This window comes from Hyperoodon ampullatus (assembly GCF_949752795.1).
Source record: "Hyperoodon ampullatus genome assembly, chromosome: 14".
NCBI classification, from domain to species: Eukaryota; Metazoa; Chordata; class Mammalia; order Artiodactyla; family Ziphiidae; genus Hyperoodon; species Hyperoodon ampullatus.
In genome coordinates, this window is record NC_136927.1 from 24,766,641 (window position 1) to 24,792,107 (window position 25,467).

At 43.7% G+C, this 25,467-nt stretch overlaps 1 protein-coding gene across 2 annotated transcripts in view; it reads right to left on the reverse strand.

Moving 5' to 3' along the window:
• CREBBP (CREB binding lysine acetyltransferase) overlaps positions 1 to 25,467 on the reverse strand; it is a gene marked incomplete at both ends in the record, with an annotated part of 134,723 nt that overhangs the window by 25,700 nt on the left and 83,556 nt on the right. For both annotated transcript variants that reach the window (XM_079719511.1, XM_079719510.1), the window contains 13 exons: positions 536 to 775; positions 1,834 to 1,952; positions 8,247 to 8,436; positions 9,450 to 9,629; positions 11,037 to 11,453; positions 12,867 to 13,055; positions 13,663 to 13,787; positions 16,039 to 16,083; positions 16,698 to 16,869; positions 17,398 to 17,515; positions 18,341 to 18,487; positions 18,715 to 18,817; positions 20,232 to 20,474. In XM_079719511.1, the coding sequence (XP_079575637.1) occupies positions 536 to 775; positions 1,834 to 1,952; positions 8,247 to 8,436; positions 9,450 to 9,629; positions 11,037 to 11,453; positions 12,867 to 13,055; positions 13,663 to 13,787; positions 16,039 to 16,083; positions 16,698 to 16,869; positions 17,398 to 17,515; positions 18,341 to 18,487; positions 18,715 to 18,817; positions 20,232 to 20,474 (2,288 nt within the window). The remainder of the gene's footprint in view (positions 1 to 535; positions 776 to 1,833; positions 1,953 to 8,246; positions 8,437 to 9,449; positions 9,630 to 11,036; positions 11,454 to 12,866; positions 13,056 to 13,662; positions 13,788 to 16,038; positions 16,084 to 16,697; positions 16,870 to 17,397; positions 17,516 to 18,340; positions 18,488 to 18,714; positions 18,818 to 20,231; positions 20,475 to 25,467) is intronic.

Consider the following 25,467-nt stretch of genomic DNA (forward strand, 5'->3'; position numbering starts at 1 on the left):
GGTTGCGGCGAGTGGGGCCTACTCTTCATTGAGTTGCGCGGGCTTCTCACTGCAGTGGCTTCTCTTGTTATGGAGCACGGGTTCTAGGCGCGCAGGCTTCAGTAGTTGTGGCACACGGGCTCAGTAGTTGTGGTTCATGGGCTCTAGAACGCAGGCTCAGTAGTTGTGGTGCACGGGCATAATTGCTCTGCGGCATGTGGGATCTTCCCAGACCAGGGCTCGAACCCGTGTCCCCTGCACTGGCAGGCGGATTCTTAACCACTGCGCCACCAGGGAAGTCCCTAGTGTCTGAGAGACATTTATTACAGATAGATGAATGGACACTGGGGCAGCCAGGAATGCTTAATCCAAGGCCTTCCCCCATAAGCACCTCTAGCTTCAGACAATCAACTGTTTTACAAGAGACCAGACTCCATCTGGGTCCTTCTCAGTACACAGGTGTGGCCAAAATATTGAGTTTATCATATCATCATAATACCCTTTTTGGCTGGATTAACAAGGGTAGTTCATTTTCCAGAAAAAGTTTCAACTGTACCTTGCGTCCACAGCAATATCCAAGGGATTGCATAACAGGGTCAATTTCTTGCTCAAAGACCTCTGCGAGCTTACTGCAGAACTTATAGACCCGGGATGTCTTCCGATTGTAGAGCCAGGCATTGTTGAACATGAGCCAGACGTCATCCACATACTGCCAGGGTTCCTGGTACTGCCCTGTATCCAGCTTCCGCTTGATGGTGGAAAGGTCCATGGGATTCTTCACAATGTCAAAATAATCCTGAAAGACAAAACGGTCTCAGTTTAGCATATCCCCCAAATTCCAAATGCCCATCTTATCTGGCAGCTTTATCTTAAAATAAAATTGAAGAAAGTACCAGTATAACTTCCATTTCTAATAGTGAAAAATGGGACTTGAAAAGAAAACTTCTGATCTTCCTCTGATTTTATTATCTAAAATTATAATTAATATTGTCAAGTGTGATCAAATTACTTCAAAAGCAAAGTTAAAGAAAAAATAATATTAAAAAACTTATTTAATAAAACATGTCTTATAATGTCAGATTTTAAAAATAAGATTTTGATCCACCGAATTAAAATGGTGAACATATTTATCAGACAATATGTTTTTCTAGAGATTCATTCTTGATCCTAGCAACCAAAATGAAATTCCAAGACAAACACAAACACAAAAGCAAAAATAGTAATACTGCTAAACAGAATCTGTTGGGTCACCATGGCCTTTGCAAGAGCACCCAGGGTTTCAAAGTGAGAGGCCCATGTGTTTTATAAGTGATGTTCACCAATTACTTAAATCCATTCCTGTAGACAAAGTCTTACCCAAATATAAAGCAAGGCTACAGAGGCTGTGCGCCCCAGGGTGTGCTCCCCCCATCTCACTGCACCCCTTCCATGGACCCTGGGGCTTAACGGAACAGGGGGGAAACACATTTCAGTCAGTAAGATAAAGGTGCATTATTGTTTTGACAGAATTTTATTTTATTTATTTATTTTTTGCGGTATGCAGGCCTCTCACTGCTGTGGCCTCTCCCGTTGCGGAGCACAGGCTGCGGACGTGCAGGTCCAGAGGCCATGCCCCACAGGCCCAGCCGCTCCGCGGCATGTGGGATCCCCCTGGACTGGGGCACGAACCCGTGTCCCCTGCATTGGCAGGCGGACTCTCAACCACTGCGCCACCAGGGAAGCCCCTGGGAAAATATTTTTTTATATTAGGGAAAAAAAATCTTACTTTACCCAATTTTAAGAGATAAAATGAGTACCATGGATACTCATGAATTACAGTGGTAAAGTTATAATGTTTTTATGATATCAACTTACTGGAATTCCTAGGAGCTGGGGATCTACAGGCTGCCGAAAAGGTAGGGACTCTGGATCCTGTCGATACAGCGCTTCTAGGGTTGGCATCAGAGCCTGGCGCAACTCCTCCGGCTTAAAGACTGCAGTTAAAAAGCACAGGAAACGACGCTATTGACAAGGCACTCAGACTCTTCCTCCGTCACTTTTCAAATGGAAGCCTGGCTACTTCTGAGAAGGCCCGTATCATTTCCCTCCCAGCCGTGAAGCTTCCAGGAGTCCATGGACATTCTAAAGCTACGATTCAGGGATTCTGAAAACACAGTCACACTAGAGTTTTTAAAAACTGCATTCACATCATGAGGCAAATATACCACATTGAGAAGTTTGCTTGTTCAACAAAAAGATTTCCAATGCCAAAACTTGGTTGGAACAGAAAAAACGAAGCTAACATTCTAATCTGCCTCATTGATCAAATGGGTGGGTACAGAGCCATTTTCACAGGAAGGGGCTTTTCCTCGCCTGAGGAAACTTTTGCGTCCTTGGCTGAAGTAAACTCAAACCACCTGAGAGGAATGGTTTTGTATTACAACCTCACAAATAAATGTATACAGTAAGAGAGCCACAAAAATAAGTAGCTCTCTTATTTTCCCCAGAAGTTCTGTACTGTGTACTGTCCCCTTGCACATGTACTAGTGCCCATGTCTCCAACCTCTTGGCCCACCCATTTCCTACGATGCCTTCTGCTGTCACCAATGTAAGAACATGCACTGGCTGCCAAATACATTCAGGACAGTCACTCATACAAACCCCTCCTGAGTTCTAAGGACATTGGAAACATGCCTGTGAAGGTGACACTGAGTGTCACACACCCCCTCGCTCACATATGCTCCTGCCCACAGAAAAATGAGCAGAGGCAAACACTGCAAAGAGGTTCTGATGACTTACGTTCTAAGTGATGTGAGGTTTCCACTTTGTGGTTTTTTGAATTTTGAAAAAATTTTCTACAACAGATACATAACAAACTGTAATTTTTAAATCAGACTAAAATACCATAAAAACCTAAAGTTCCCGTCGGGAAGTGGTACGCATTGAGTATATCGAGAGATGAAAACACTGGCTGAGAAGTTTCCAGAAACTTTATTGACATCAGAGCCAGGGAATACCCAGGTATCCTGACTGACCTCCTGAGGAAATGGCCTCCTGCGCTCCAGGACACATGGCGGTCAGCAAGCATGGGAGACACCCAGTGTAGACACTCCCATGCAGGTGCAAAGGCCTGGTCTAAGGAACAGATGTGCCCTGTGGAGCCTTGTGAAACACACACAAATCCTGCCTTCAGCTAACCCCTTTTCTTCCAGTCTGTTTTTACAGAGATGAAGCAGCATTTGGTTTTCTTTGAATAACTCTTTATAAGAAGACAATTCTAATGCACAGAAATCTCTGGCATTCCTATATACTAATGATGAAAAATCTGAAAGTGAAATCAAGGAAACACTCCCATTTACCATTGCAACAAAAAGAATAAAATATCTAGGAATAAACCTACCTAAGGAGACAAAAGACCTGTATGCAGAAAATTATAAGACACTGATGAAAGAAATTAAAGATGATACAAATAGATGGAGAGATGTACCATGTTCTTGGATTGGAAGAATCAACATTGTGAAAATGACTCTACTACCCAAAGCAATCTACAGATTCAATGCAATCCCTATCAAACTACCACTGGCATTTTTCACAGAACTAGAACAAAAAATTTCACAATTTGTATGGAAACACAAAAGACCCCGAATAGCCAAAGCAATCTTGAGAACGAAAAATGGAGCTGGAGGAATCAGGCTCCCTGACTTCAGACTATACTACAAAGCTACAGTAATCAAGACAGTGTGGTACTGGCACAAAAACAGAAAGATAGATCAATGGAACAGGATAGAAAGCCCAGAGATAAACCCACGCACATATGGTCACCTTATCTTTGATAAAGGAGGCAGGAATGTACAGTGGAGAAAGGACAGTCTCTTCAATAAGTGGTGCTGGGAAAACTGGACAGGGACATGTAAAAGTATGAGATTAGATCACTCCCTAACACCACACACAAAAATAAGCTCAAAATGGATTAAAGATCTAAATGTAAGGCCAGACACTATCACACTCTTAGAGGAAAACATAGGCAGAACACTCTATGACATAAATCACAGCAAGATCCTTTTGGACCCACCTCCTAGAGAAATGGAAATAAAGACAAAAATAAACACATGGGACCTAATGAAACTTAAAAGCTTTTGCACAGCAAAGGAAACCATAAACAAGACCAAAAGACAACCCTCAGAATGGGAGAAAATATTTGCAAATGAAGCAACTGACAAAGGATTAATCTCCAAAATTTATAAGCAGCTCATGCAGCTCAATAACAAAAAAACAAACAACCCACTCCAAAAATGGGCAGAAGACCTAAATAGACATTTCTCCACAGAAGATATACAGACTGCCAACAAACACATGAAAGGATGCTCAACATCTTTACTCATTAGAGAAATGCAAATCAAAACTACAATGAGATATCATCTCACACCAGTCAGAATGGCCATCATCAGAAAATCTAGAAACAATAAATGCTGGAGAGGGTGTGGAAAAAAGGGAACACTCTTGCACTGCTGGTGGGAATGTGAATTGGTACAGCCACTATGGAGAACGGTATGGAGGTTCCTTAAAAAACTACAAATAGAACTACCATATGACCCAGCAATCCCACTACTGGGCATATACCCTGAGAAAACCATAATTCAAAAAGAGTCATGTACCAAAATGTTCATAGCAGCCCTATTTACAATAGCCCAGAGATGGAAACAACGTAAGTGTCCATCATCAGATGAATGGATAAAGAAGATGTGGCACATATATACAATGGAATATTACTCAGCCATGAAAAGAAACGAAACTGAGCTATTTGTAATGAGGTGGATGGACCTAGAGTCTGTCATACAGAGTGAAGTAAGTCAGAAAGAGAAAGACAAATACTGTATGCTGACACATATATATGGAATTTAAGAAAAAAAAATGTCATGAAGAACATAGGGGTAAGACAGGAATAAAGACATAGATCTACTAGAGAATGGACTTGAGGATATGGGGAGGGGGAAGGGTAAGCTGTGACAAAGCGAAAGAGCAGCATGGACATATATACACTACCAAATGTAAGGTAGATAGCTAGTGGGAAGCAGCCGCATAGCACAGGGAGATCAGCTCGGTGCTTTGTGACCGCCTGGAGGGGTGGGATAGGGAGGGCGGGAGGCAGACGCAAAAGGGAGGGGATATGGGAACACATGTATATGTATAACTGATTAAATTTGTTAAATAAAAAAAAAAAAAAAGAAGAAGACAATTCGTTAGTTAATCAACAGCTTTTTTATTCTTCTAGACCAGGGGTCACAAACCACGACCCACAGGCCAAATCTGGCCAGCTGCCTGCCTTTGTATGGGCCTGAGAGCTAACAATGGTATTTAAGGTTTTTAATGGTTAGGGGAAAAAAAGAATGCTATTTCATGATACGTGAATTATACAAAATCACTTTTTAGTCTGACAAAATAAAGCTTTATTAGAACACAACCGTCCTTGTTGTGCAGGTGTCCATGGCTGCTTTTGCACCACAAGGCAGGGCTCAGCAGCTGCAACAGAAACCTTATGACACACAAAGCCTAAAAGATGCACTACCTGGTGGCCCTAGACAGCCTTCTGATGCCCTGCTCCAGACCATCTTGTCTTCCAGTGCTGATCAAAACTAACATGGCCTTACATGTATCTCACTTTGGATGACCGTTCATTCATTCACTAAACAGTTAATACCTATGCCAAGGAGAAGTCATTTTCAAACTCCTGTCTTTAACAACCACACTGATGTAATAAGACTCCACATGAGTGGAAGTAGCAGTCAGAAGCTGTATTTGAAACAAGTTCTCTGCCACTGATTAGTGTGGTGTGCTATGAGCAAGTCACTCCACTTCTCTGGCTCAAAACCTTCTCAGGACCATCAGGTGGGGACCACATCAGCAGTCCCCAAAGCATGGCCCACAGATACCTTAGGGACCCTCATGCAGTCTAATATGGTAGCCACCAGCCATATGTGGCTACTTGAATCAAAATGAATTAATATTAAATAAAATTTAAAATTCACTTCCTCAGGCACACTTGTCACATGCCAAGTACTTAGGAGCCACATGTGGCTGGTGACTGCCATAACAAGAGAGTGCAGATATACAACATTTCCATCGCTGCAGAAAGTGCAGATATACAACATTTCCATCTAGCACTGCCCTAGGCCTTTTCTAGGGGTCTGTGAAATCTATTTCCATGATATAAAACAATTTTCATGATACACTAAATTGTCATTTGCCTTTTGCACTGTGTGCTGACATTCACACAGATGGGGCAAAAACAACAGTGAATAAAATCACTAGCACTGCAGCATGACCAGGCAACAGCTCCAAACTCGACTTCGTGGTCACCCTGTTCTTTGCTGCTGCTGTGCATACACAGGAAAAAACGTCACCTGCACTTACAAGTGTCCTTGATGAACGAGTCAAAATTCTTACTTTTATTAAATCTCAGCCCTTGGCTACACGTCTTTTATTCTGTACGACAAATTGGGAAGCTGTCATAAAGCACTTCTGCTGCATGCAGTGGTTGTCTTGAGAGAAAGCACTTGTGTGAGTGTTGAGTTGAGAGCTGAAGTAACTGCTTTTCTTCATGAAACACACAAAACTAGAAAGAATGGCTGATAGACAAGCTACCGTTCGTTACTCAGATCTGGGTATGAGACAGACATTTGCTCAAAAATGAACGAAGTATGCCAGTTATAGTTACTTCCAGGACAACTGACGCTATTTGTTACCAATGATAAAATTTTGACTTGCATCAAAAATTAGAATTTTGAAGGAAAAAAAAATTAGAATTTTGAAAAACTTGTATCATGACACATGAGCTTGACAGCTTGTCAGAGTTTACACGACTTTCTGAAGAGACTCATAGTGATATTAATAAATGTGATTTTTAAAAATATCACATAATGAAGCATGTCAACATTTGGAAGATGAGCATAACTCAGTGAGCCAAATTCCCAGATGACCAAAGGATAGTGTTACAAAAAAATCATGCAAAGGCAAAAGATCCATTCAAAGTACAAGATGGACGATGGATTCTAACGCCACAGAGTATGAGAAATTCAGGGCTATGGATTCAGATTTCCCACTGCAACTAGCCTTTAAGAAACTTCTACTTGTTGAGTTTTGGTGTAGTATCAAAAAAGAATATTCACAATGACCTGAAAAGACTACTAAAATACTCTTTTCTTTATTAACTACTAATCTGAGTGGGTCTGGATTCTCTTCATGTACTTCAACCAAACAGAATACAACAGCAAAGGCAGAGGCAGATATGAGAATCCAGCTGTGTTCACTTAACTCTCCGAGTAACAAAATTGTAAAACACAATGTCATCACTCCAACTATTTCTGTTTTGGAAATTATTTTTCATTAAAATGTGTTATTTATGGGTGCCATGTAACAGATTTATTTTTAAATAAATATTTTAAAAGACATCTAATAGAGTAAATAGTGATAGATGATCCATACAAACAAAAACTTCTCTGGGATCCTCGACTTTTAGGAGTATAAAGAGGTCTGAGACCAAAACCTTAAGGCCTGCTGTCCTCTATGATCTCCAGGGTCTCTTCCAGCAGCAAAACTATACGGTATCAGCCTTTCTAACACTTTTCTGCCGTCTTTCCTAACTGGATCACCTGCAGCCCTGAACTACCTGAGCCCCGTCTCACATTCCTAACGGTCACCTGACAATTTGCTGACACCCTTACCTCCGTACTTTGGACACATCTCAAATAGATTCTATCCAACCTCCACCGTGAGCCTGACTCAGCCTGCTTATTTCAGAACCCAAAGTATCTTCACTTACCTGCCACCCTCCCTCTTCCTGCTGCACTAGTCACTGGGTTCTACTCTCCCACCCCCTGACTTTGGGTACTTAGTTTCCTATCTGTATCAGCAGAAACCTACAAACTTCAGCGCATAGGGTTGCCATAGTAATAATTTCCCTAACATCAAGCTTCCGGTCATCTTCCTGCTGGAGCCCATCAGTGGTTGTCCACGGCATGCCGAGTAAAGCCAGCACCACCCCAGACAGGCGGCTCATGGGCTGCCCCTCAGAGCCCTGGTTGCTTCTTGTTCCTACCACAGACTCCTGTGGGCTCACACCATGGAGTTCAGCTCACTGTCACCATTTCTAAAACTTGCGGAATGGCAGGCAAGAAGGATAAAAGAAGGGATGGAATTCTTTTTCTGCTTTAGCTTTTAATCCACAGAATGCAATCCCAACACAATGGAAAAGCAGCACCATCCGGTAAGTTTATGAGAACATGACCTACTTTTTTTGCGAGGCTGAGAAGGAGAAGTGGACTGCGAGGCTGTCCCGTTGGTGCTATTCTCTTCTTCCTCTTTAGCTTCGATTTTCACTTCAGGTTTCTTTTCATCCACTTCCATTGGTTCCGACTTCTGCTCTGTTGTGTCTGTTTCTTCTTTAACTTGAGAAGATCCTTGTAAGTCCTCCTCCATCATCTTGAGAAAAACAAAATTACAGACAATGATAATATGAATATGAAAGACCTTTATTCTAACTCAGCCTTATTGGAAGGCTCTTAAAAATCTCTATGGGCTTGTTAAAACCTTTCCCAAGTCAGAGCTGCATTGATCATTCCTTTTCTCTCCCACAAGAAGGGGTGGAGTGCCTGTTGAGTCACTTCAGTACAGCACCAGTGCATTACAGTCCTAAAAATTTTTTAATTTTTACATGCTAGAGTGCTTAAAAAACTTGTATACACATTGTATACACCATTAACTGCTCAATAGTTTTACATATATTTCTACTTTGGAACAAGAAGTGCCTCGAAAATTGTGGGAAGGATCAGAAATTCAACTGCTCAGAGGGCCAGGCAGGTGAAGCTAATGACAACAGCAGGAGCTGTGGCGTGAGGCCGCGGGGAGCAGTGGACACTCTTGGCAAACTAGAGAGCTCACGACCCATCCAAGAGCCACAGCTGGTGCTCCCACCTAGACTGCTGCCCCACAGGAACGGAAGCACAGTGCTGGCAGAGCTTCTCATTTTTCAAGAAAAGCCAGAAATCTAGAGTTTTATTTGTAATTTCCCATTTTAAAAATAATTGTGTGGGCCAAACAAAACACATTTATAGGCTGGATTCAGCCCACGGTCTGTCAGTTTCCAACTTCTGCTACAGGTTAATTAGTAAAAGAACACACCTCTTGTGCAGTCTAACTCTGCAGAAATATAAATGAATGAAGGATGGCAATGAAAAAGTTGCTGGATGATTTAAACATTTAAAATACAAGCCAGTGCTCTTCACTTCTGGCAAAATAAAATAAACCCATACCTCATATCTAAAAATAAATAACCAATCTGTTTTTAATCTCTTTCCAACTTGAACCACAATCGAACAGGATACTGAAACGGAAAGCAGGGGCATCCACGGTGGACGCCTGGTGCCTCCCCCGAGGACACCTCAGTGATGCTCCTGTGCGCAGTACATCTATTCACTCCCAGGAATGGCACCTACCGCAGCCCCAGGCTCTGCCTTGGGTTCACTGGCATCGGGCTCGGTGTCCTCGGTCTTGACCTCAGCCTTCATTTCCAGCATTGGTACATCGGGTCCTGGCTGCTGGGAGTTGGTTTCGGCGCTGGCCACTGAGGATGGAGTGGGGACCCTGTTATCAATGCTGGCTGCTGCCTGGGAAAGCTGTGGAGAAACCAAAATCATTTATCTCTGTAAACAATATAAATGATCTTAAACCCTGATGGTCACCCAACACACAGTTTCGCGTTAATCTTTCTCAATACTAATCTAATAGGCACCCCTATTTGAGAGAACTGAAGAATAAGCATTAAAATAGGAGTTCCAGAGAAGTCAAAATCAGGCAGAAACACAACTGACTTCTTGCCAACAATGCAGAGATGGAAGAGCAGAGCTTCCTACCTTTTGATAGAAAATTATTTTCTGGGAATTTTCTACCTAAGTCACAGAACCTCCTATTTTAAATTTAATTCCTTCCAACAATGACATTAATGGTTATGGTAAAGGCTGAATAGTAAGTATATAAGTATATATGCTGTAGAAAGGGGAATAAAGTATCTATATGGAATAAGAATGTATAACTAGCCTGTTAATTATAGGAACAGTGGTGGAGGAGTAAACAAACATTAAGAGAAGGAATCCCAGAAAGAATTCTAAATTTTCAAAGATTTACCCAATGGAGTTTTAAGTAAACAAACAAAAGAAAACATAAAATTACAAAGGGATCTTACTTAGAGATAAGAAATATAAAGTAAGGATCAATAAGCACAGTCCCTATGGAGAAATACAAACAGTAATGTCATCTTGGGGTTTCTGTTGGGGTTAATTTTGACATTTTATAAATAAATATCCTCAGTTCCCACAAATAAAAGATAATGTATTTTAGGGGGAAGAAGGTTTTTAAGTTAGACTGATAAGAAAACAGACACTAAGATTCTGGTGAGAACTGGGAGAAGAATGTGGAGGTGAGCAGAAGCAGCCTCAGGCCCATGTGTCAGTGGGGACAGCCCAGTCTAGGAGAGCACTGGACTGGGTGCTGCCAGCAGAGCATGAGACATGGGACACAGGACGTGGTGTGACCCTGCCACCTTCACCTCCCAGGAAGAATGGGTAAATCTAAGCCACAGGAGTGTTAACCTGAGCATGCCATTTTGTCATGAAAAATAAAGGGCTTCCAGCTGGAAAACAAGGGTGATGGGCAAGGTCAGAGTACATACAACTAGGAACTTGACTTGTTTACCAAATCCTCATCACTACTAAAACTCAGAAGACGTCAATCTAGGACAGATAATGGGGGACAATACTGCTCCTATGGACAGACAGCTTAAAAATTCTACGGAGGACCCATGTATGAGTTCTTTTAGTTGTTGATTTCTACAAACTGATTTAATTGGGGAAGATAATCATAAGTCATGTCCTGCCTAACAGCCTTTGGAGCCAATGCTGGAAACAAAACAGATACTTTTTGCAACTGCACCAAGACCTGCAGTGACTTCATGACAGATTTTTTTTTTTATGGGCAAGTTCTCATCTAAGAGTCTTGGCCAGAAGACGACAGGCCGAGGGGCTCACCGGTGTGCCAGGAGGCTGGGTGTGCACAGGTGTCGGCTGCTGCTGTGACGACTGAGGGGTGGCCACGGACGGAGGCTGGACTGGGGTCTGAGGCTGTGGGGTCACCTGGGCCTGGGCTGCCGCCTGGACTGTAGGGGTGCTCTGGGTTTGGCTGGCACTGGGCACTGAGCCGGGAGTCGGGGTGGGAGTCTGCCCGGAAGACGACACAGGAGTTGATGGCTGGGTGGGAGCTGCTGGCTGGGGAGGAGTCATCCCAGGTGCCGCCGGATGCTGAAGAGACGGCATGCCTGCGGCCGTGGAAGCAGGAGGTGGAGTCTGGTGTAACGGTGACTGTGTCACTGGTGGGCAAGGCAGCTGGCTGGCCTGGGGCCCAAGCATGTTCAGAGGGTTAGGAAGAGCAGCACCAGGCACCTGTCCCTAACAGATGGAACAGAGTACGTTAAAATTATTTCCCCCATTTGAAAATGTGGCAATAGACTTCAAAGACTTAAATGTATGAAAATCTAATCATGGTTTCTTGATGAGGTCTGCTGACTGCACAGGAATATTCTATTTGTAAAAAGTCATCGATCTGCACATTTATAGTAATGTGCACTTGTTTCTCATGCTTTGATTTATTAAGTGTGGAAATCTCTGGCTTAAACAAACACATATACACTCCACTTACTAGCTTCGTGCTCCATAATATCCACCCACAGCTTAGACCACTGGAAAAGGTATTTGTCTTTTTTAAAAAAATGAGTTATGGAAACACTGAAATGTTTCAGTACAGTGGTTCTCAACTAGATACATGTTTCAGAATTATTTGTGGACCAATTAAAAATCTATTCTGAATCACTGGTCTAGAGCAGGGATCTGCAAACTATGTAGAGTCCATGGCCAAATCCAGCTAGCTACTGGTTTCTGTCAATAAAGTTTTACTGGCAGGCAGCTTCGCCCATTCACTCACATGTGAATGTGCACGTCTACCGTTGCCTTTGCGCCACAACAGTGGAGCAGAGCAGTTCAAACAAAGACCCCATGACCCACCAAGCTGAAAATATTTACAGGACAAACCTGATAACCCCTGTCTGGAGCAACGAAATTTATGGAAATTAATAATTAATTAGTAAGTATTTAGTGAGTGAATCTAATGTAGTCACTGCCTTCTTATTCAATGTTACTTCATGTTAAAAAATTAAATAATGAATTTTATCTTTTGGGGGAAGACTTGGCCTGTTTTAAACACATGTACATTTGTATACAGCAGCAATCTGGTGTACTCTAGCAATTAACAAAAGGGGGGAAAAGGCAGTAAAATGAATGGAAAATAGTTCTCACCAGCATTAGACTGAATAATTAAAAACACATTCAATAAGAAGAGAACTACTCAAATGATCCAGTTAGTCGGACTTCACCTGGGCAGTTCAGACAGACAGACAACAAGATACAAAGACCAAATCATTAAGAGTGAACTCATGGGACCTTGCCTCACTCCCTCTTTAAAATCCAGTGTCTCTCAGGATCACACGTGAAACTCAGAATTTACAATGCACAAACAAAAACCAAGAAAATGACAACTAAAAACCCCAAAACCAAAACAAAAGCACACAAACCAAAAAACCATAATCCATTCCATTTTTGTATGAATTTCACCCCAAGATGGTATGACTAATTCCAAACAAGGTAAAAATAACGGAACAGAACAGGGAAAAAAAAAAATCAAGAGATGCTAGCACATGAAATGTTTTGTCTAGAATTCTAATTTCTGTGAACTAGGACATGCTGAGGTCAGTGGGAAGCTGGGGCTATATCACTGTAGGTGGCTCACAGCCCCAACGTGAACAGTACCTGTGACACGCTGGCCTGGGCCGCTGGCTGCCCCATGCCCACGCTGTTCACATTCAGCGCCCCGCTGGAGGACGGGAACTGGTTCTGTGGCAGAAACTGGTTCTGGGCAGGCGCCTGGGCCATCATGTTGTTGGCGTGTGTACCCATCATGTTCGGAGGCTGAGGCATTCGGGAAGGAGAAATGGCCATCTAAAAGACAATAAGCGTTACTGAGAGTTCAGAGGGCTTCAAGGGCCTGAGTCTTCAAGGTAAACTAGAAGAGGCAGAAATCTTCAAATCCTCCTCCCTTGCAGGAAGGGACCCACCACTCACTAAGACCTTCTGGCTCCCAGGCACTCTGCATGCTTTTCATGCAAGGTCTCTAATGAGCCAGCTTCACACTGTCCTCTGAACAGAAACCAATAGTATGCTATAGTTTAAAGTTCAAAATATGCTTTTTATGAGTTCTCTGAAGCGTTTAGAAGGCAGCCGCAGGAGAGGAAGTTCTGAGAGTCAACAGACACTGACAAATCCCTCTCAGCCACATATGTGAGGCTGCCAACCCCATCTTCCAACAAGGTCACAGGTGCCTATGATTTGTCATTTCAATAAAAGTAAGTAATGGTCAAATAATTCTTGTGGTAATAAGGACAGAGAGAGAGAAAGAGAAATATGAAGAAAATAAAGCATAATTCAAATCCAAAGGAACAAGTACCACAGGATTCCCAGACGATCTACAAGTTTCCTGCTGAGAGAATTTTCCTTATTCGAGCAAGGCCTTATCAGCACAGCTGAGGCAAACAGAAAAAGCACTTACCCCTGGAACGGAGCCCATGCTGTTCATCGGGACAGAGTGGTTCATGGGGGACGATGCGCGAGGTCCCATGGGAGCTTGTGGCAACTGTACATTCCCCAAGGATATTGGGTTAAATGAATTCATCCCTGTAAATGTACCCACAACGGTTCATTAGGAAAATCACTCACAGGAAAACGGAATGACAACTCACCAAATAAAACTCTAAGCCAAATAAGATGGAACACATACACAACATATACAACTGAAAGGAAATCACTCAGTTAATCAGAAAAGATGGTTAAATAACAGACTCTTCATATCCAGAAAAGATGGCACCAATGCAGTGGTGGTGAGGGTGACAGCATGGGGTGGGTGGCAGGGCAGCATGAGCACAGGAAGGCAGAAAGTCAGGTAAGCCATGAGCACACAAGGCTGGGGCAGTGCTCGGCACTGAAGCATCCAAGCGACAAAGTAGATGGGGGGAGCGTGGGAAGGCGCTCCCACCATCTACAGAGGAGGTCAGCTAAGGCCAGGGCACCCGTTTGAGCCAACCCCTCAGAGCCTTCTGGAGCACCTGACTCCCATCTCCTCTCCTGCAGGAAGCCTGTTCCCATCACTCCAGGCCTCCCAGCCCTTTGGCTGGGTTTACATTTATTGTTAGAATCTGGGGTAAGACTCAAAATATGGTTTTAATTTTGCAAGCACATTAAGCATTTAGAAAGTGCCCAAGGGTTGGCAGTTCTCAACCTCAGCCTCCTCTCCATAGACTGGAAAGATCTCACTTTCACAGCTACCTTGGCCTTTCCAGAGGTGCCACAGAATGAATGACACCTCACTAGCTGCCACGCATCTCCAGACCACGAGTCTCTCTCTTTGTCATTTCCCACAATACTCTGTAAACTCTGAGCTCAACATAAATGCTGGTTCAATAAGTCTTAGGCCCGACACTGGCACTTAACAGAATCCTTGAGGCGCTGCCTTAACACTGTGTAGCATGAGAGGCCGTCAAACAACATGTGCCTCCCTCAGCACCACCAAAAAATGTCACCCTAAGTAACCAGCACAGGCCCAGGACTTTCCAGGAAGCCTATAATACAAAAATGTTCCACTCTCCTTGAGGGTTTTATTAAAAAGAGAAGATTTTATTAAATAAAAGATGTACGAAGAAATGGCACCATAGAAAGTCCCTCTTTACAGACCCAGACAGGTCGGTAAGCGGGGCATGTGAGCACGTCCCTAGAAAACGCCTTCCACTCTGCTCAACAGCCACCTCCTCAGATCCCAAAGCAGCAGAGTCTTCCAAGTCATCCCCGACACAGCACTCAGCCACTTTCCTAAGGCTCCATTTCTCTGACTTCGTGATTTCTTTCACCCTTCATATCTAGTCCACCTAAACAAGTCCCTGAAAAGTTTCCTCCACATCAGTTTATCTATCAGGTCTTTTTTAGCATGCAGTACGATCACCATGGCTTTTAAAATCACCTCTTCTCCCCTCTTAAACTACTCTACACACAGCAGCAAGGCCTTGCTTTGGAATCTTCTGGATAATGTCACCACCTATTTCACAACCTGTAAAAACATCCTACTGCTCAAGTCTCAATTTGACAAGAGCCGTAAAAGCTTTGAAATGACCCTCACCCCCAAACTCCCAAACTAAAATGACTGCTTCAACAACCACCAATAAAAAGACTGCCAGTAGCACAGCCTGATGAGGGTTCTCTGAGCACAAACCCTCCTCGGCCAGCCGCAAGCCATGGCACCTGTGCTCACAGGGCCCAGAGCAGCCCCCACTTTCCTCACCTCACCACCACCCCCACAGTGCTCCTGCCCCAGGATGGGCTTGATGCTCAGAAATGTTCTGAAATGTTTCTTTCCCCAACCTACAATACAATGCTTTTTTTTTGGAGACTCTTCCTAAGAATAATGTCTTCTCTTGCCCATCAAAAAAAAAAAAAAAAAAAAGGGCTTCCCTGGTGGCGCAGTGGTTGAGAGTCCGCCTGCCGATGCAGGGGACACGGGTTCATGCCCTGGTCCAGGAAGATCCCACATGCCACGGAGCGGCTAGGCCCGTGAGCCATGGCTGCTGAGCCTGCATGTCCGGAGCCTGTGCTCCGCAACGGGAGAGGCCACAACAGTGAGAGGCCCGTGTACCGCAAAAAAAAAAAAAGTTAACTCCTACTTCTGATCTCCTTGGAGAGCTTTCCTATGATCTTCAAACTTTCAAATGCAACAGATATTCATACTACCTGTGGACATGAACTCTGCTCATCAGCAAAAATGAATGGAAGGAATAAGAGGAGGAGCTACAAAGAAATACAGAGGGAAGAGGACAAACTAATAAACTTTGTGGATGTAGAATATTAAACCAAAATATGATTCACAACAATAGTTAAATACCTTGAGAAACCTGCATGCGATTCACTGGCAGAGGCATGGGCCCATCTATAATGGCAGGAAAAAAAATGGGTTATTTAAAATAATCCTTGGGACTTCCCTGGTGGTCCAGTGGTTAAGAATCCACCTTCCAACGCAGGGGACGGGACGCGGGTTTGATCCTCGGTTGGGGAACTAAGTTCCCACACGCCGCAGGGCAACTAAGCCCGCACGCTGCAACTACTGAACACGCGGGCCACAACTAGAGAGCCCATGCACCACAACTAGAGAGCTCGCGCGCTGCAACAAGGAGCCCACACGCCGCAGCAGAGGATCCCGCATGCTACAATGAAGATCCCAACGAAGATTCCGTGTGCCACAACTACGCAGCCAAAAATAAAATAAATAAATAATAAAAAGTTTAACTTAATAAAATAATCTTTCAAACTTAAAGAGAAAACCAGGTCCAAAAGTGCTGTGCATTCTGATGCCAGCACACCCGCCTTTCCATGAGAAAGACTCATTGTCTGAACACAGGCCACTGCAGAAGGTCACAGCCACTACCACACAGTTTTTCACAGCATAGGCTTCTGGAGAATATAATTCTATATGCTTAGAAATACACACCAAATGCAGAAGGAAAAACAAGGAAACAGACTAAGGGCTGGAAATAAAGTCCTTACTTGGAGGTCTCACAGGCTGTGCCTGTGGTATCCCAGGAGGCTGTGTCCCGGGGGCTGGTAAGGCTGGCTGGTTACCCAAGATGCCTTGTTTGTGTAAACGCGATCTCCGTTTTTCTTCTAGTTCTTTTTGTATCTTGTAGATTTTCTCTGCTAGTAAGTGATAGTACTCATCCTAAAAAGCAGTAACATTCAACACTAGTTATTTGTAAATAAAAAAATGATCTGGTTTTGTATGTTCTAACAAACTAATGAACTTTAAATTAAGTACACTGGCACAGGTAAACATTCAGCACTTCTGATAAACCAGTGCCCAGTGATGCTACAGGAGTTATCAGATAGGAGGTACTGAGTGCTCATTACATTCATTCCACAGCTGAACCTCTTCTTGGACACTCACTGACACTGGCAATAACACAGACAAGCGCTGTGAACACTGCCACTATAAAGAACACCCACGGATTAAAAAAATTTTATATACCTCATTTACCGCTGTAGCGGAGACATCTGTACTCTGTAGTTACAGAACAAGAGAGTTGTACAGGGACCTCATGTCTTAACTGGGAAGTCTCCCTGGTCAGTGCCCTCAAGTGATGAGTCTACCACACTAACAGATGTCCCCATTTCCAGACAATAAGGCAGACAGATGCAGTTACCGCTCCCATAGGTGCTGTGCATGGCTAGAACACAAATGGCAACGTACCCTGCTGTTGGCAGACTCATACATGTCCCCTTCCACTTTCTTAGCGTAGGCCACCAGGTTCTCCATGCGGCGATCCTTCAGGGCTGCAGGGTCAGGTGTTGGGAAGATGGCTTGGACACTGAAAAGACAACACACACTGTCAATCTACTTTCAATACAATGTCTGTCCTGCCACTTTATATGTGACACGGAAAGAGAAGAAACAATCGTCTACCTATGGGCGCAATACACTGCTGATAGAAACCCCCAATCTCTCTCGCCTAGTTCATGAATACACAAATGAAGTCGCTCTCTGGAGACAATACTGACCTGTCAATTTATCTACAAGTCAAACACACCCATATTTTGCTATTAACAATAAGTGCTGGACCATTCAAAATTCTCATTTTGAATTCCTAATTTTTAAACTACTTATTATAAAAACTTTTGATTAAAATAATGAAGGAGAAAACAAATCTCCAAGGGAATCAAGTTAACCTCACCTTCAATTTAACCTAAATAGCTGGAGAAAGTTAACTATTAATTTCCTGTATGTTAAACTGTAGGATGGTAGTGTCATGCCATCTGTATTTACTAGGCCCAAATTCCTCCAATTCTCAGGGGTCTCCACAAGTATAACCTTGAGCCACAAAATAAGGCTAAGCTTCTGAGCTAATCCCAGGTCCTGGTGCATCCCAGAGCTTAGAAAGCAAGTCTGGTCCCCTGCAACATGGGTCACAGTTCATGTCCCTCTGTAGGACCCACTGGGGATGCAGTGTCTGGGATTCTCTGGCCTCCCTAAACAAGCATGTGATCCCCTTCAGCTGCTAGGGTACAATCACCTGGGGCCCAAGAGAACACTTAGGAATTAAATCAGACATCGATGAAACTGCAAAACTGTCACATCGCCATCAGTCACAAAATGTTTCCATCACATGTGAATAATGAGCGAGGTGGCCACGTACAGTTTATGCACTAGGTGGCTCCGCAGGTCCTGAGTGACATGTTCGTGCCAGCCTTTCCGAACGCCAGTGCTGGAAGGAGGTGCTGCTGTGGGTATAGTGCTGAGGGTTCCAATGTTTCCAGAGTTTGAGCCGTCATTGATCAGTGGGCTAAGAAAAGAGTAAGATTTATCCAACTAAGGTTCATCAACCATATGGAAATTTAAACTGTATTGGAAGGAAGGAGGGAGGGAAGGAGGGAGGGAGGGAGGGAGGGAGGGAGGGAGGAAGGGCGAGCATCACACATTTAGAAAGAATCAAGAGCTTCCCGTGGTTACCAGCCCACTGTCACGTGCAACTGTCACTCAGATAGGAGCCAAATGAAACACGGGTCTTACTTTGCGGCCCCAAGGGAAGTTGGAAGAGCTGATTCTGAAATCAAGTTTGGTGGCTGCTGATCTGTTGTTATTCCTCCTGCTGGAATGTTCATTGGGTTATTTCCTTGAAAGGCAGAAAGAAAAGAAATCAACCAACTCCTGAACTATAATACACACTTTAAAGTCCTGATAACAGATAAATAAAAAGTCACATATAAATAAATGATTCTTAGAAGTTATAATAATAAATGCTATGGCAGGAACTCTGGGAGTTATATTTTCAACAACGGTGATCAAATTATATAAATTCAGTTGCAGTCTCCTTCCCACTGCACTTTATAACCAAAGAAAGGCATTTCTATGGAGGCTGGCTGGCATCATGAGTGTTCTGTGGCTGCAGAAAAAAACCAGAAATGATCCATCTGCAGATTCAGATTTTGATTCTGGCTTCATTAATATCATGACCTAAATAATAAGTAAGCTAACCTGTCACATACATGTTCATCATCCTTTTTTTTTTTTTTGCATATCAGAAGGTAAAAATCATAGAAATTTAAGTGCAGGTGAAGAAGATAAAAGGTCAACTTATCTACAGTATTCATTCTAAAGTAAGAAAAAGGTGAGATACAGAGAAGTTAATAGTCTTGTTCCAGATTATATCACCAACAAGAGTAGAGTTAGATTATAATGCAGGTTTCAGGGCTCCAACCCAGTCTCCTAGCCAGTAGGAGTTAGAGATGCATTAGGGTGATTATTTCCCAAAACGCAACAGATGAGATGTCTTTAACTGGACATTTTTAAGGTTAAAATATTTTATTAGGAAAAGGACAAAACTAGCACAACAACCTTGATTTAATTTGCTGACATAACTGTTTGGCTTAAGTCTGAGTTTAAAAGGACTATGCCAATTTGAAGAGAAGCATTAAGGAGACACTATGCAGAGATGGCAAAAACTGTGGAGAGATGTGACTGAATGATGAAACACTGGCAATTAATGGGTTGAGATGACACTAGGGAACACTAATCCATGGAGAAGTCTGAGACAGAAGAGATTTTCTGAGATTCCTGTTAACCTCCCCAAGTCCAGGCTGGTCACCTCCACCCATGAGGTAGCCCATAACCAAGACGTGCTAAGAGCTGCACCCACCTTCAGGTTCTTTGTCAAATAAATGGTCTACTCAGAGTCAGTGCAAGTGGTACAACCCTAATTCTAACTTGTGAGATTCTGTATTCTGAGCCATATGAAATGCCCTTATGAAAACTGTCCAGGCAGAAGCAACAAAAATATTGGTTCATCTGTAAATGCTATTCATTTTACAAGCCTGTAACATCTTCTGTGCACCCTACATGTACTTTAGCCTTTTCCTGGAAGTTTTTTATTTCAATCATTTAAAAGATACCATCACCATAATATATACATATATTAACTTGAATTTAAAGTAAAAACAGTAACTGAAAACAGCCTTGGGTTCCAGGAAGACTTGTCATTCCCAACGCTGCATGTGGACAAAGAAATTCTTGAGAGTTCTTTCACCTACCCAGGGGGTTGAGAGTCCTCATCTGCTGGTGAGTTTGAGGCTGTGCTGGTTGCTGGCCAGGAACCTGAGGCTGCAGCTGCGTCTGGGGCTGGTTCAGGTAGGGGAGTCCAAGAGCAGCATACGCTCGTTGCATGGAGCTGGGGTCTATGGGATTTGGGTTACTTAAAGAAGTGGCATTCTGTTGGCCTGTGCCAACAGAACCAATTGTGTTTTGAATTCCACTAGCTGGAGACCCCAGGATGGCTATAACAACAAACAGACAAACAAAAAAGATAAGTAAAAGGGAGAAGTCCACAAATGATTTAAAAACTACTGAAAAGCAAGTAAAATTTTATCAGAAGACCACCTATGTATGTCATGAAGCACTGGAAAAAGGCTACCGAGAAAGGAACTGTGCAGAGAGAAGGATCCCATTCTATTCATCTATTCTGCACAGCAGTAGTTGAAGAGCAAAAAGCTGAAGAAAAATTCAAGCTTCTATGTTAGAAAACAACAGACCACAAAATCAGTGATTACCTAATCAAAGTCCTCATGTATTAAATCTAGAGACTCATAAGAAGTCGGTTCTGGGGAAATAGCAAACGTGTAACAACAGAAAGTTTCTGATTCTTTGGGGGTCATCAGCCACCACTGAGATGAGCTAAGGAGCCCCCTCCTGCTGCCGCTCCCCCAAGTCCTTTACTTCTCACCTGCATAGGTACAGAAGGATTAACAGAAGGAGCAGAGGTGATACCTAGTTGGTCAGTTTTGTTACTTATTAATAACTTGAGATCTATGATATGACCTTCCAAAAAACAAAAGTGCACTTCCTTGAAACTGTGGCATACGGTGACCAGGTAACACCACACCTTTCTCTCCTACGAGTTTCCTATGCAGGAGGGCACCATGCTGAGCTCTCTGCTATGTGAAGCTGTTCGAGAAATGCTGTACTTGACAGAGTGACTATCTAGCTGAAATGAGTGATGGACCGAGGCTTGGTGTCCCCTCAGCACCGCTGATACTCAGAACTGAGTATCAAGATGCTCGGCCTTGGGCTTCCCTGGTGGCGCAGTGGTTGAGAGTCCGCCTGCCGATGCAGGGGACACAGGTTCGTGCCCCGGTATGGGAGGATCCCACATGCCTCCCACATGCCGCGGAGCAGCTGGGCCCGTGAGCCATGGCCGCTGAGCCTGCGCATCCCCCCCAGCAAAAATAAATAAATAAATAAATAAAATAAAGGGGAATGTACTTAAAAAAAAAAAAAAAAAAGATGCTCGGCCTCGGCAGCCAACCTCGGCTCCCATGGCCTGGCCTGCGGCTGGCTCACAGGGTGTTCTCTCCAGCTACCCTTCTTCCTGCCTGATCCCCGGAGACTAAAGGAAAAATCTGTGGCAACATAAAGAGCCCCATTCCCAAGGGCTTCAAAGTTAACAGAGATGGCCCCAAACATCCATCCGTCTGTCCATCCATCCATCCATCCATCCATCCAAATGTCCCCATTTGCTGAGCACACAACATATGTCAGAAGTTTTATGTCATACCATTTATTCTTATTCTTAAGAGCTCCTTTCTTTCCAACTTCCCAAAACTTTATAGTCATGTCATAAACAGCAGCTTATAAAACTGATACTATAACATATGATCTCTGATACATAAAAAAACACTATCACAAAGCCTTTCTTTAAAATTCAATTACCTTATGTGTAATAACAATATTCTCACATTACCATCAGTGCAACTATAACATAAACAACTCAAATACTTATCAGAGTAACTTAATTAAACCGAAATGTGTTAAAAAAAATAAAACTTGATAATTATACATTCCATACTATTAATTTTTCTAATAAGGATATTCAGATCTCAAACTCATTAATGCTCATTAGACACAATTACACACACCAAGCACCTTGTTATTATAAATGAAAATCAATTCCCAAGGTACACTTTATGACAAGCATGTAGCTGAAATAAGTCATGTATAATACCTTGTAAAAGTGTTTTTTTCCTAATAGCTAATACTCCACAAAACTTTAAACACATGACACTGTACTCCTGAAACTGACATGTTAAATTTTCTAAAAGAACTATGATGTAAAAAGGAAAGTGATAATGGTAGGATGACTTATTTTTCTATCACCTTGTGGTATAAGAAAGAACAGACACAGACTACGTTGATACACATATTGATCAACTGTGGAGGCAGAGGAATTTAAAGAAACAAGGTGTACGTGGCCTTCCGTTTCTGGGTGAAGATGCACTAGCGACCACTTCTTCCTACTATTATCCATTCGAGTCCACACTTCCCCAAATGCCATCCTTTTAGCCAAAATTCCCCATCCTAGGACAAATGCCATTCCCAAGCCCAAGGCCACTTATGGGGCAGCCAGCACGTCTCACGGAAGCTGCTGACATGGTCAATGCATTTTTTGTTTGTGTTAAAAGCATTTATGTCCTAAATGTAAACATTACTATATTTTTTATTTTAAAAGAAAACACATCTATCTGAAGGCAAGCAAGCATTTGGTAATTGACATTTCTAACAATTTAGAGACAAAGGAAAACAATATACAAACAAATAAAAAGCGTCTCTAACATATACGCATGGCCCAACTTGCTATGAGATAACACAAATTATCTCATAAGGGCAAGGGAACACAGGCATTTCCTATGGGGGTGACAGCTGATTGAAAGGGGTAAAAGCGCTAGATGCTCTAGCTCTCCGTGAACATCCTGCTGGTGTCTTGGGCAGCAGTTAGTCTTCCCTGAATTCCCCCAGCGCCTCCTGGGCCTCTGCTTCTCTTTGGGCATCTGAGCTTCCTGCACTCTCTCGCTCACTCATTCACTCAACTTGCTGCACAGACTGCGTGCAGGCTGGATGTTGGGGACTCTGCGAGGCTCCAGGATATGCACTCACCGAGCAGAGGGTCTGATGGGAGAGCAACACATTTATCTGATAATACTGACAAATGTAAGGCTGCAGCTCTGGACCCCATATCAAATTCAATGGTGCTCATCTCCTCTTCCCTGCACGTTCCCTAAAGGGTGGACCAGTGTGCGACGCATCTGGATTCCTCCCATGTTGTGGTGCCCAGCACAGGGAAACGAGGTGCAGGTGAGCTGCGGCAGTGTAGCAGGCACCCTCCCAGCAGTGAGGGCTTTAGGGCCGAACAAAAATGAAAGGAGTGCCAAAACAGCAAGGCTTCATTTATCTGGTATCATTGAGAATACAGCCTGCTGTACTGATGTTTACCATTTTTTTTGGCCGTGCTGCAAGGCTTGTGCAATATCAGTTCCCTGACCAGGGTGGGATCGAACCTGGGCCCCCACAGTGAAAGTGCAGACTCCTAACCACTGGACCACCAGGGAATTCCCATTTACCTCTTTAAATGTCAAAACCTCTTGTTCTTTTTACCATCTTTACATCGTTTTCTTTCTCAAGAGCTCAATGCTATGTTTCATACACAATCAATCCTTAGAATATCACATCACACAGTGTCTCAATACATCTCAATACAGTGTGGGTTCCTCTCCCTTGAGTATCAGTCGGCATTCCTGCTACGTCAAAACACCCCCAACCCCTCCACTGACCCACCATTCCCCTTCTGTTGCAGCTATACCAGGAGCCCATGACTTAGGAAATAAAAGGCCAAGCTTCATAGTTGGCTCTGCCCAGGACTCACCCACCACTTTTCAAGGCAGTCCTTCCCCAGTGAGCACAAAGCCTCACGGATAGGGTCCATGTACGCTATACACTGCTGCTTTGCAACATTCAATTCACCAGAAGTTCCAGTCCCCCCAGTCATTCTCAATAAAACTGTGCTCAATTTGGAAATCCAATGAAAACGGACACACTGAACTCTAAAGCTTTGTGAGGTTGGTGGGGAACATGCCACGGAGCAGGCAAAGCATCTACTACCTGGTCATCACTTAGATTTCCACTGAAAAAGCCAAGCTGAAATTTACTCAGACCCGCAGACGTCTCTGCAGAGCTGCTCCCACAGCACGGGGCTTCACACGCACTGTGCACCAGGACCCCCCTTCCCCTCCAGCATCTTCATGTGCACAGCACAGGGCACAATGACAAAGGGGAACACCTGAGCCCCAGGGCCAGGCCTCCCATCACAGCCACCAACAAGCAAGAATGCACGCCCTGCAGCAGGTTTTCCTCAGAAGCCAAAGACTCAGAAGTGGCAACCCTGTGTCTCCCAGAAGAGCAAGGACAAAGCTATTCTGATGAAGTCTATCACCAGCGAACGTTTGGTACTTAAATCAGGGCAAACAAGCCCAATGCTCTGTCCCTATAGTCAGAGGCTGCCCTGCCCCCTCCGCTCCCCGCCCCTACCCGAGTGAGGGCTGTCAGAGGTGGCTGAGGGTCTCTGGGGAGCCCTCAGGTGGAACAGGCGGCCATCCCACAAGTGCTTGCTGACCACCAGGCAGGCGTCTTGAGGGCACGTTTTAAGGAAGACTCAACACCCTGAAGGAATGCATTTCAAACAATCAGAGGGGTCTAAAGTTGGAACACACAGCAGGGCCAGGTAGTGAGCATCAAGCCAGTAGAGGTATTCAAGTCACAGGTCTGGGGACTGCCGACTGAGACCCTGTGGAGGCTCACGTGAGGTGCAGCCCTGGGCAGTGAGTGGGCTGGTGTGGCTCTGGGGCTGACCCTGGGGCACCCATTCTGACAGTCCTTCTGGTCTGAGTTGGGAAACCCGTGGTTTCCCCCAGAGAACCACTCACACCTTCTCAAAAGTTCCAGAACAGACACTCTGCCCTTCAAGGCATTCAGAGCAGCATGTCCCTATCACCTGGGAATTTGTTAAAATGTAGTCTAGTAACACAGGAGGTCTGGGATGAGGTCCAATTTTCTGCATTTCTAACACACAACCTGGGGGTGCCCGTGCAGTTGGTCTGAGGACCACATGCTGAGTAGCAATAACCCCACTGATGAGGCAACATGAATTCAAATAGGGAATTCGGTCATGTGTTCCCACAGCCCCTGTCCCCGTTGCCACCCTGTACAGTACTGGAATTTACTGGGAGTCAGATGCCAGGACTGACATTAGGTATATACCTTGCAAAGTCCTAATTATTCAATAAAATCTGATTATCTCTATAAGGGATGGATAACTCAAGATCAGTGATTGCAGAATCTCTTGAAAACAACTCAAGGAAAAATTAAACAAAATCTCAACACAGGCCAAAGAGGTCTGAGTTTCCTTTCAATGACCACTGTGTAGGCTCCACAGGTGATTCT